The following is a 12,493-nucleotide window of genomic DNA, read 5'->3' on the forward strand; positions in this document are numbered from 1 at the left end:
GCCGGCGGATTGACCGGGATGCTTGGCATCGCCCGGGTTTCAGCTTCATTAATGCCGCGCCTGATCACTGCCAACCATTTGCTCTCTCTCTCTGTCTCTCCCTTTTTTTTTTTTTTTTTTTTTTTTTTTTTTTTTCTTCCTCTCTTTTCTCGGTGACCCTCCGGTTGTGCTTTTCCTGTCTTGCATCTATAATGCTGCTTTCCTCTTCCTTCCTTCATTTCCGAAAGGGGCCCTCCCCATTTTTGGCTTTTAGACTCGGGCCAAGGTTCGGGTTCCATCCGGAACGGCGCCAATCAAAGCCATGGCACCAGTCGGGACTCAATTTACTCCCGACAAGCATCAGCCCTGGCGTTATGGCAACTTAGCAACAGCAGGGTTGAGGATGCTGGTATTCTTCTTGGCTCGGACGTTATCCACCCACATGTCTTGCCCTAGTTCATACATCTCATACCATTCACTCCTCAGGTGCTTCCACTTTTCCTAGTAGGGTAAGGAGTAATGCATATCTCTGCTCCAACCAGGATGATAATTTTTCCAAACCCTGTCCCCGTCTCCCCCTACCTGGAAGGAGTAATTTATTGATGAAATCAGCAGATCTTTTTTCTATTCTTGCAAGCGCGAATAGTGAAAGGTTTCTCATCTGTCTTTAGATGCCACCCGACATTCAATAGTGCTGGCTTCAAGGTCCTGCTGGTTGGCCAAGCGATATGGCAGGTAGTGTTTCTGCTCCTGTGCCCATCCTTTGCAAGAAGCAACAGAATACTCCCGCAGTGTCGTGAGGGTTCATCTGATCAATCCAATCCGCTGGTGCCCAAGTCGGAACTCGATGGTATTGGGAACTGCAGATTCCCAGACACTGTCCTCCAGGTCGACCTCGCACTACACTGAATGATCATACTGGTCAGCTATCGTGATCGAACGATTTCTACCAGCTTCTAGCACTCTACTGTCAAGGGAGAGAGTGGGGGAGATCTTCATTCTTTACACACATACAAATCCAAGGAAATGCAGATACGTATCCAGCATCATGCTTGCAAAGCCAACCGCTAAGAACATGAGACAGATCAAAATGTGCTAACACTTAGAGGCAATAGGCACAGCTACATTGACTTCTAGTTTGCACATGGCCCCAAACCCTTCCAGCTACACAGCCGAGTCAATATAACCCTACCTACCCTACGATGGAACCACGAGTCTTACCAAACAGCACACACACACACACACACACATGACCGCGAACATACTTAATGCGACCAAAGAGAGAGAGAGAGAGAGAGAGAGAGAGAGAGAGTAACACTACTTTCCTTTCGCTCTACGACTATAATCCTCTCTCCCTTCCCCAAAGAACCATCCGCGCCTTAGAACATCAATGCAATAGAGTAAAATCAGCATGTCTCTGCACCATTACTCATACAACCGAAAACAAAAGACCCCATATCTCTACCTCATGCACCATCTTGTTCCCAATACTAGATTAATAGACCAAATCACAATAGTTACTAGCTAAAGAATAACCAATTAATGAACCATTCATAAAGAGCCAAAAGAAGTCTAAACAAAACCGATCACTCATTACAGAACAGTAAACCAACCAAGTAGTCCGACTAACTGACTATGACCCTACTCATCCAGCCCAACCATCCAGACTGAGTGCAGGAAGATCCCTATTCATCCAAACAATCAACTAAAACAATCAATAATCTTCTCAATAGACCTACCTATTCATATGGTTATTTGATTAAGAAAATAACCTTACTTCACATATATTCATTCACAGTTACTCCCTAGTGGGTCTAGCCAAGCTAATCATTGAAAATAAACCGTATCTATCCATCCACAATGGATATTGTACCATATAATACAACAATAGGGTAATAAATGAATACAATGAATAAAATAAACGCAGAATGACTGAAAGAAGAAATGAATTAGAACGGGGAATAGAACAATAATTGCCTGCTTGGATCCACATTGATTGTTTGTATCTTTGTATCTTTGTCTCTTTTGTTCTTTCTCATGGATAAGTAGCCAAGTAGTCGGTTGTGTGGGTTGTTATTGTCGTGGCTTTTGAATGCAGGTTAGGAGGAAATACTGGAGTGATTGATAGTAAGTTAAAGATTGAGGAGAAATTTGTTGAAAAACGGATAAGAATCACTTCTAAAAAAAAAAAAAAAAAGAGTGGGTGGGATAGTCAGAGGAGGCTGGGGAGACATGGAAGGGTCTTTGTGGATGGATTATGTTAACTATTGTCATTTATTTACTAAAGGTTTAGTGGTCAATGATGGAGGGACAGTGGTGACGACCATAGAAGTATGGAGTCTGTCCATGTCATTGCAAACCATTTAAAGCGAAGAATCGCGATTAACTTCGTCATAGTATGATAGAAACAATCTGATCATTGACTTTTATTTCAACTACTGTATAGCCTGGTGCAAATCACCTCTACTGCTACCACCCCTACCACCCCATTATCAAGCCACTATAGAACAAATAATGTAACGAATGGGATAAGAATAGAAGGATAAAATGAATGGATGTAGGCAAAAATATAAAATGTAACAACAAAGTGGTATATCCGTATGTGTTCCCCAACAATCATTCAACCCTCCCAAATGCATCTAAGATCTCTTCCCTCCAAGGGCATCGAGGAAACAAATAACTGCTTTATCACTGTATGTATGTATTGTCTCGGATGTAAAAGCACAAATTAAATAGATGACGACTGCTCGAACAAGGCGATCGTCGAGCAGTATGTGCTCTCGTTACCCTCTTGCGGGACAAGGCCATCGCCACTGGACGAGGTGATCATGTTGGTGCTGGCCTTGGTGCTCAGTCCGTAGATGTGCACGTCGGAGCAGTCCACCTCAACAATGTTCTCCTGGCAGGACTCCGTGGCCAGACATGTCTGCGAGTAGTTGTCGAAGAAGCTGTAGAGACCGGCACCGTAGATGTAGGTCTCGGAGCTGTTGATGATACGCAGACCCCAGGCCTTGCGGCAGGAGTCGGTCGTGCAGTACGAGAAGTCGGGGTCGGACCAGGAGGTCTGCGGGGTGAAGGGAGTCAGAGCGTTGGGGTTCGCCTGGTAGTAAGGGGTCTCGGTCTGGATCAAGCCCATGAAGACGTTCTTGGCATTGGAGACCTGGTAGTTGTACAGCTGGTTGTGTTCGGCAGCCGTGCCATACAGCCAAGCTGGACCCTGACTCTCGAGGAGGATGCCGCGACCGTTGTAGATGTTGACCTGTCCGTGGCCGGAAGCGTCAAGGTCGTGGTCTGCAGTCCAGAACCAGGTGTTCTCCAGGTAGACGCTGGCATTCTGAGTGGCGTGGAAGAGGAGGAAGGCGCCAATGCACTTCTCGTTGGGTGTGGTGGTCTGGCTGGGGGTCTTCGCGCAGGTGTCGGACTGAAGCTCAGTGCCGGCAGAACCACCGATGCGGGCATGGACATCCCACATACCAACAGAGCCTTGGGAAGCGGCTTGGAGGTTCCACTGCACCAGGATGGCACCAGGAGCGGGGCCCTTGGTCTCCAGGACGAGGTCACTGATCTCCACGGAGCCAGACTCACCGGCCTCACCAACCTGAAGCATGGGGATGGGGTTCTTCTGGTCGGCGAATTTGTCGCCATACGCCATGAGCATGGGCCACACCTCACCAGTGATCTTGATGTTCTTGGGGACCTTAATGGTATCGGTGATGATGTAGGCACCGTGGTCGAAGTACACGATCTGGTCTTCGGTGGCGTTGTTCAGGACGCTCTGGATGATAGCCGTGTCATCGGTGGTACCGTCACCCTTGGCACCGGCCGACTTGACGCTGACGAAGGACGAAGCGGCGTACGACTCGTACAAAGGCTTCGACTTCTCGAAGACACTGCCAGAGCTGGTAAGAAGAGAGCTGGCCATAGCCTGGGAGGGAATGGTGGTCTCGATACGGGTCTTGGTGACCGTCTTGGTTGAGCATTGGCCGGTGGAGTTGCTGGAAGTACCGAAATAGGACCCGGAAGACGAGGTGCTGGTAGCAGCCGAGGCGGAGCCGGAGCCCTGGGCGATGACAGAGGCACCGGCCGACTGGGAAGTAGGCTCAGCAGGAGTCGAGCCAGCAGAAGTTCCGGCAGCAGGGACAGAAGCCTCGTTAGTGGCCGTGGTGGCTTGAGCGGTCTCGCTGTCAAAACCTTCCCAGCTGTAGCTACCAGCGGCGGGGTACTGCACAGACATTGACGACAGAGGCACCACACCACCAGCGGCGGTCGTAGTCGAACCCTCCGCTCCGACGTCAGTTCCGAACGAACCCGCAGCAGTTTCAGTGGCGTAGTCGGCACCGCAGGCTGTGATGGTCTCTGTGATAGTCTGGGTAATCACCTGAACATCCTCGGCCTGAACGGCAGGGGAGCGCTTGCTAACGGTGCTGTTGTTGTTGTTGCTGTTGCTGCTGCTGCCAGGGGTGTAGACATTGCCCTGCACGTAGTTCGAGATAACTGACCCACCCTTAAGGATGGTGTCGCCGTTCACACTTGCAATGGCAACTGTTGAGCCGGAGAAGTCGACATTTTCGAGGACCAGGGCACCGCCACCGGTGGGAATGCTGTCGCTGCTGAAGGCAGTCACGACACCAGTAGGGGTGCTGGTGAACGTGCTGTCCAGCATCAGGACGGACCCAACGGTCTGGTTGGATGGAGAGGCGGACATGTTCAGGCCGACCTGGCAGTTGTTGATAGACACCGACTTGAAGGTCCAGGCCCAGTTCCAGTTCATGTAGATGGCGGTGTTGCAGTCATTGAAGGTCAGGTTGCGGGTGGTAAACTGCTGGTTACCGAAGAAGGCACCGTAGTTACCGCCGTTGAAGGTCAGGTCGGACATGAAGCCACCGGATCCGTTGTCCATGAAGATACCCTGCTGCTTGTTGTTGCTGCCACCCTTGACCATCTCGAAGCGGATGTTCTGCAGACTGGTGGCCTGGCCGACCTGCCAGTGGATACCAGCACCCGAGGATGCGGGCATGGCGGTCAGATCAATGACGAAGTTGCGAACAGCACGGAAGAAGTTGTTCTGGTTAGTGTACCAGTTGTCGCCATTGCTGTCGTAGGGGTCGGCATCAATGACGGCCATACCGCTGAAGCTCGAGGCAGCTTTGAGGACGGGCAGGTCGTTGGCATCGCCAACCATCTGGGTGTAGTAGTACTGCACAATGGGCTTGGACACCACGTAGGTACCGGCGGGGAAGTACACCAGGGCCGGGGTGGTGGTAGACGAGTCACAACCGGAACCGCAGCGGCCACCAGAGGAGATGGCCTTGTTGATAGCATCAGTATCATCGGTGGAACCGTCACCTGCCGTAGTCAGCATCAAATACCAGCCATGTAAGGAGGTCTGACTCACCCTTGGCACCATAGTCCTTGACGTTGCGGTAGATTGCATAGCTGCTCGTGGTGTTGCCAAAGGGCACAGTGCCCTGACGCTTGATGGTTCCAACCCAGTAGTCGGACGCGCGCACCGCCAGATGCGATGTCACGTCGACAGACCCAGACGTAGGAACAGCATTGACCAAGGCCACTGGCACACTCAGTAGCAGACACACGTACGACACAAACAACATGATGGAAGTGTGGAGAGACGCCATCGTCAAGACAGCGTGGTTCACTGAACCGGCAGAGAACTGAAGAGCGAGAAGGGACAGTAATATAGTAAGGAGGAACGCTGACGAGCGACCAACACTTCAGCAACCAGTACTGAAGAAATATCCAGACAAGATCGTGTGAGCACCAACAAAAGTGGTCTGTCACACGACGGGGTCAGACGGTGGACTGGATAGGATGTTGTAGTTGGAGTAGTAAGTAGGGAAGTGCAAGGAATGTATGGGGGCGCGAATCAGCCGCCAGGGGAGAAGAAGTAGTAGAAAAGGAATGAATGTAATCAAACACACAAAAACACAACACACACAGCAAGACAGTAACACTCGGAAACTGCCTTTTTCTCCCACGACAAAGAACAGACACAACTGAGGGAAAGAAAGGACGGGGGAAGAGAATTAAAAAAGAAACGACAAAGCTAGGATGTGAAGGGAACGGCTGATGTAAATGAAGGTTATTACACCCGGGATAAAGTGGAGGGGGAGGGAACAGTGGAAGATTTGCTGGCACCCGCGGGAGGGACCAATGGATCCAGGCACACAAACTTGCCCCGTTCCTGACCCGACGATTGGTTCTGGCTGGACTGCGATGCCTTGTCCGTCGCTGGAAATTACTGCTTGACTATCGCCAGATGGTGGAGGTCCGTCTGCAAGAAAAGCTGCTGAAGGTCCAATCACGCGCTCCGATCGCTCCACTCACACCAATTAGCTGCGATAGTCCTCGTCTGCCGACCGCTGCTTGAAACGCCTGGGTCAGGGGATGAAACGAGTCGATAAAGCACTAGACGGGGGTTAGTTGGGATTCATTGGTGGCAATCTTTCTAGCGGTCGCTTGCTATCGACATGATATTCCTCGTAGCGGGAGTATTGCACTCTACCGAACTGGCTGGAGTCATGCATGGTGGGCCATGCAGAGAGCTTGTGTGTGGTGAAGATGGTGATAATGGTGGGGAGAAAGTGCGGGAGGGAGAGTCTGCAATGGACTAATTACCTACCGAAGCTCGCGTGTGTAGTTGTATACACTCACACACACACGCACTATTATACTAGTCCTACTCCCCAACGCTGGTGGGCCAGATAGTCTAGGCTGCCGGATATTCAAGGAACGACCGAAGAGAGCGAATGGCAGAGAGTCCCACGACTCTCTACTAAACCGTAAACTAGTGACTGAACGAGGGATAGGCTACCTCCCAATGCTGCGTAGGCCGACAAGGAAAACGAACGAAATCTGATCCGATCCGAAAAGCACAAGCCCAAGGAGTCGGAAAAGGAGAGGCGGAGGTGGCAGGAAGAGGAGGAAACAAGCCAAAGGAAAAGATCAAAATCTCCAGTCGATCAGCGGACCCGGTAGGCTAATATACCTGGCAGGGTTTTGATCAACATATTCGCCGTGGCCCAGATCGAAGACAACTGGGAATTTCAATCGCTCGGCCATGGCTGCAGAGCCGATCGTCCGGCATGGCTTGTTGCTGGAATTCGCCCGTTTGACAGCGCGCCAGGGCAGCGAGCTGGTCGCTACGCACTAGACTCAGGCATTGGTATGGATGGCGAACCCTGTGGACGGAACACCTCCTCTGCCATGCTGCATTTGACCCGCCATACGGTATGTCTCGATGGGGACGATAATTCGGGCTCTGCTCACCAGTTTTTCCACTGTAATTGCAGTGCTGGTGGAGGCTGCCTGATTGAGCAGGTCTAGACATTCCTCGTGGTCCATTGTTTCCCCGACGCCAGTCTGGGCAGTAATGTCGGTGCTCCCGGGCAGCCGTGGCATCCTCATCTCGATAAGCTTCACTTGCTGCATCAGATATATCTAGTCCATGGCGAGAAAGCTAATTGTTCCATTGGCATAGCCATACGTACGTATACTCTCGGCGAATTATACTTTTGTACATGCTGATTTAACTGTAGAATTAGTCGTCAGCCAGTCCCTTGGATTCAAGGTTGGTAGATACCTTGACTCAGGCGGGAAGAAAAAAAGGTTGGTCCTGCATGGACGGGTGGGCCCGGGCGAGGGAAAGAGAGGCGAGAAAGTGAGAGAGCTGAGGGGGGATCATCCAGGGGCAAAATCTAGAAATTGAACTAACCACTTCTCTCCCCCCAATAAAGAATGGGTTAAGGGTTAACTGGTGCTCTACAATTTGAATCTCCTTCTCATAACTATACTACGTAGTAGAGTAGACTACATGATACTACAAAGTAGATAGATAGCCAAGTCCACGGTCCGATATGTCTCAGTCTTCCCGTCTCTGTTCCCCTCGATCGAGATAAAAATATCCTACACGGTGGGTAAGGAATCAGTGCACCAAGCTTTTCGCAGAGGAGACAGTCTTCTTCCTTAATTAACCCATCCCGACTGATCGGCCGCTAACCTTGGGTCATGGTCTGCCCGTGAAACACCTAGTCATCAACTAGCCTCGGCAGCAGCAGTAATCACCTGCATGGTCCAGAAGTTGTACAGCGTTACGGACTCGACCAAAAGTCCTGATTATCTAGACGGTCGGCCCGGAAGCCGGATTGTTTGCTGAACTCCGCCATGTTTGGATGATTTAGCTAGACAACGATTCTGGGTTTGGAACGCGTGAAGAATGTGTGCGGTCCCCGTCTGATTCCACAGCGGCATCCCTTGGCACAAGGAGTTATTTGACGCGTCCATTCCGGGCAGGAAAAAGACCACGGTTCCTCAAGCATTGTGCTGCAGGAGTAGGCGCTGAACAATGTGTGTCGGGGAAGCGTGATGTTTGGCCTGCAGCCAGTGATTCCAAAAGTGCCCTGACTGCGCTACTGCGGTCTATATATGCAAGTTGGCTGCAGGTGCCGTGCAGATGCTCGCCCCGGGTCATCTGCCCTCCCCGGCCTCGCGCCTTGACTGGCCGCCCACCGCCTCCGTCCGCATCACTCGACCCCAAGCCATTCTTTCTCATCTTGCGCCAAGGAGAGATAATCTGGGGCGTGACGAGCTTTGAACCTTTCGGCTCTGAATGACTATCCTGTAATGGGGTGTGTGGTTCGTCCATATCAACAACATACTACAGGTTCTTCCAGACCAAGGTCCTAGGCGGTCCGATCCGCCCGTCCACCCTTGGTAGCCATCATCGCAGCGGCCGCCAGCATTGGGTTTACTCGAGAGCTTCACGAATGACCGATGCAAGTCGACGCACCCCCTCTTCGAGTTTATCCTCCCGCTCCCACGCGAAACAGAGGCGCATGCCGTCGTCAAAATCATTCTTGTCTCCTGCCGCATCTCCATCTATCCGAAAGACATTACCAGATGCTACGATCAAATTCTGTTCGCGCAGTGCGAAGGGTACAAGCTCGCTCGACCGTAATGGAGGTGGGAGCCGGAGCCAAATAAAGTACCCCCCTGCCACATCAGGAACGGGAGGGAGCCTCACGCCGAGGGGAACAAGATGCTCACGTATGGAAAACATCATCCGGTGGTAGCGGCGGGCGTACGCCGGTTGCAGAACATCGCCAATGAAGTTTTGTACAATCCCCGTGGGGAACAGCTGCGCAATGATGGCGGCGCACATATGCGACGGTGCGCCTCCGGATCGACTTGAGCCTCTGTCCAGGGAAAAGTTAGCCTACCAGGTAGGGGAGGGTAAAGCAAGGGACAAGCGAGAGCAGCCAGCAAGACCACCTCACGGGATTACCCACGCTTGTGACAGACCATACGCTACCTTCTCGGTAGCCTCCGCCCAACCTGTCCGCATTCCGGGTCCGATCAGCTTGCTGAAACTTCCATTGCTCACCACATTACCCCAGTCATCCCCGGGTCCCCCATCCAGATACCGGTCCACATCCACCAGACGGGGTAGGTGCGCCCTGTTGGGCTGCGGTAATGTCTTGGCTGGGTCTGGTGACCACTGAAGGAAGTCATAGACATCATCGGCGATGATCAAGGCGTCAAATTCTCGCGCAAGACGAACCAGATTCTCCCGATCAGGCAAGGACATGGTGAGCGTTGACGGGTTGGAGAAGGTGGGGGTAGCATAGATGACATGCTTGTAGACTTTACCCCATGGCCTAGTCGGTTTGTAGTTCTGTAGGAGTCAGTCATATGAGTCACTTCAGTCCCCTTGAAACCTCAAAGGCAGGACGTAAACGTCCATCTGCAGACCAAAGCAAACCAACGTACCGCTGCGTTATTATTTTCCCCCCTTGCCCGCTCCTCGGCAATAAGCAGCTCCTGTCGGAGATAGGCCAGATCCAACCCCGCATCACTATGGGGAATGGCCCTCAGGCGACCAGTGAACCCGGAATCATCGAAGATGCGAAAGGATAGATGATAGGCGGGTGCGACCATCCAAACATTGCGTGTGTAGACAGGATCAGTAAAGACCTGCAGAATACAGGCTACATTCTGACTGGCGCCACCCGTGATGCAAATGCGTTCGGGAGTGATGCGGTCGCGTGGCTGGTAGAACGTCGTTAGCCAGCGAGCGATGTGTTCGCGCAACGGCTGGTACCCTTCATCAGGGCCATACATCAAGGCCGGTGTCCAAATGGCCGGAGTGGCCAACACTTTCGCAGAGGCCTCAGCCAAGGCCGTCGTGGGCAGCAAGGCGGGGTTGGGCCAACCACGGGAAAGATCGACCTGCTCAACGTCCATGATGTTGGTTGGTTGGTTGCGTGACAGGTCCAAGTAAAAAAAAAAAAAAGTAGTAGTAGATAGAATTTCTTTGAAAGGTGATTAGATCGGTGACTTGGGGTTGATTTGGGTGATGAGTAATGCTAGTCGTCAGAAGCTCCAATATGCGGGGCCTGGCATGTATAACAGCAAGTTATATATTATGTGTTGTATCAGGTAGTTGATGTGGTTTGTCTTCCGTCGCTATATAAATTGATAACGACAGAGTGACTCTGGATGATGAACGACTCTACTTTCCCAGAACAGTCCTTGGCATTCACTAAAGAAGTTAGTGGACTTAATTGGGGTAGTATAGTATCTCTATCCAGTCACAGAATTAGTAAGTCAATGATGACTCGTTAGTCAAGAGAAAAGCATCGCGTAAGTAAGCGGATCAGGAGGGGCATTCATCCATGACTTGGGTGTGTCTTTGGCTTCTGGAAGCAGTCTAAAGGGGGGAGCAACGGAAGTTCCGTAGCCGACGGGACCAAGTCACGGGGTATTTGTTCAGGGCGCGGGGCAGATCCTGTCTTCGCACCGCCCGATGCCGGTGCGGCATCTTCAGGGCGCTCGGTCACTCCCCGTCAGGAGGAAAGAGGAAGATGAAAAGAAACGGGCTAGTTTTGGAGATTAGATGGAGCAATTTCAGAGGTGTATATTATCCATAGTCTGTACGAAATATAACATTTTATATTATTGATTATCTATTTATGATTATCCATTATGCAATATTTAGCTATTGGGAACGGTTGGTTGGAGTTGAGAAGCCGTGACCACAGTAATTAGTAGTACATAGTGGCCCGAAAGGGGTTGGCTGCTCGGGAGTTATGCAAAAGATGCGTGAGGCGGGCGCTCCGGGAATACAGACGGGGTACTATGCATAAATGTGCTGCCTGAGGTCCCAAGGCCCAGATCAATAAGGATGACACGTCCATTCCCCAAAGTAAAACACCCATGGCTCACCCGGATCAAACGAAACGGACTACGGGGTCAAAGACCCGATCGGACAACGTCAACCTAGGCATCACTTCCAGGACGCAGTTACTTACGTATGTCCGAGTGCGTAACTTCTATTTCCATGTCGGGTAATGCAGGCACAGCGCTAGAGATGAAGCATCTCTCTTCTGAGTTTTCCCCGTACAGTAGCGCCGCTGGTTAGCGCCTCTACTAAAGCAGGCAAGCCAAGCAAGGGAAAGAATCGCATAGAAATGAAAAGGAAGAAAAAGATAGAGTAGTGAGTAATTACGGAGTAGATACTAGCAGACAGATTTGAAAAAAAGTAAAAAAAAAAAAATAAAAATAAAAAATAAAAAAATAAAAGTAGGTACCACGAAGGACCGGTGGTGGTGGCTACTATTCTTAGCTTCTCCCTCCCTCTCTCCTCCCCTCTTTTAGGTCTAGTAGCTTAGATCTTCCCAATAAGTTGCCTCTCTGGCAGGACGACTAGTAGATATTTTTCCCTTGTTTGTTACTCGCCAGTCCAATGAGAGGGGACAGGGCAAGCATGGCGTACTGATCTATCCATCGATTGGTACTGATTAACGATGGCGAGCTGTCGGTTTTCTCTGCAGTGGAAATTGTCGGCAGGTTTTCTCGCTTGGCTGGATTCCAGTGCGACGTGCCAGCAGCAATTCAAGGTATGTTGTGTGAGTTTGTGGTAAGCATGGCGGAGTCCGATAGCCCCTGGATCGGAGATGCCAATCCACCTGTCATGGCTCCGGTGCCTCTCCTTTTGTCACAGACTTTCCGGTTGTGGACTAAGGTCGTAATCGCGCAGGTTTTGACTGGGCCAGAAAGGGGAGAGTGCGCTTTTTTCAAACTACGTACTACTATCACTACTAACTTCGAAGAGGGACCGTGTAGACGGACCCAAGCAGACTATATATTAAATGGTGAGGTAGACAAGTCAGTCGGAAACATGACCGACCAAGGAAACGGATCGAGTCCCGTCCATGGTTGGCCGAACCGGAGAAGAGAGAGGGGTGGACTTCAATGGCTGACTCTGAAAGGAGAATCAGACTATGAATGAGGAGACCTAACGTATGAATGGGAAAGCGCTTGAATCGGAGAGAGTGGATATCTGCCGAGATTCCGTCATCCGATCATCCGTCCGTATTGCAATTCCTGAGGCTGCAGGCAAAACGCCTTGCGAGAGCATGAATGCGAATCGCAGAGAGGAGAGGCTGACGATGGATGTCACAGGGAAAAAAAGTAAATTCTTAAGACAACAAGGGGA

At 51.0% G+C, this 12,493-nt stretch overlaps 3 protein-coding genes across 3 annotated transcripts; 1 reads left to right on the forward strand and 2 right to left on the reverse strand.

The window, feature by feature from the left end:
* Positions 1 to 2,707: 2,707 nt before the first annotated feature.
* exgO (exo-beta-1,3-glucanase Exg0) lies at positions 2,708 to 5,615 on the reverse strand (the record flags this gene model as incomplete). The annotated part of the gene is made up of 2 exons (XM_025527199.1): positions 2,708 to 5,325; positions 5,375 to 5,615. The coding sequence occupies 2 exons, from the start codon at positions 5,613 to 5,615 to the stop codon at positions 2,708 to 2,710; spliced, it is 2,859 nt and encodes a 952-aa protein (XP_025392652.1).
* Positions 5,616 to 6,467: 852 nt separating this feature from the next.
* BO83DRAFT_413598 (uncharacterized protein) lies at positions 6,468 to 7,705 on the forward strand (the record flags this gene model as incomplete). Its single annotated transcript, XM_025534501.1, has 5 exons — positions 6,468 to 6,545; positions 6,829 to 6,971; positions 6,993 to 7,227; positions 7,432 to 7,483; positions 7,536 to 7,705. The coding sequence occupies 5 exons, from the start codon at positions 6,468 to 6,470 to the stop codon at positions 7,703 to 7,705; spliced, it is 678 nt and encodes a 225-aa protein (XP_025392653.1).
* A 1,038-nt stretch (positions 7,706 to 8,743) lies between these two features.
* BO83DRAFT_303431 (aminotransferase-like domain-containing protein) lies at positions 8,744 to 10,239 on the reverse strand (the record flags this gene model as incomplete). Its single annotated transcript, XM_025527190.1, has 3 exons — positions 8,744 to 9,191; positions 9,273 to 9,670; positions 9,766 to 10,239. 3 exons carry the CDS (start codon positions 10,237 to 10,239, stop codon positions 8,744 to 8,746), a joined length of 1,320 nt encoding a protein of 439 aa, XP_025392654.1.
* Positions 10,240 to 12,493: the final 2,254 nt, after the last annotated feature.

Source organism: Aspergillus eucalypticola (assembly GCF_003184535.1).
Source record: "Aspergillus eucalypticola CBS 122712 chromosome Unknown BO83scaffold_2, whole genome shotgun sequence".
Taxonomy (NCBI): Eukaryota; Fungi; Ascomycota; class Eurotiomycetes; order Eurotiales; family Aspergillaceae; genus Aspergillus; species Aspergillus eucalypticola.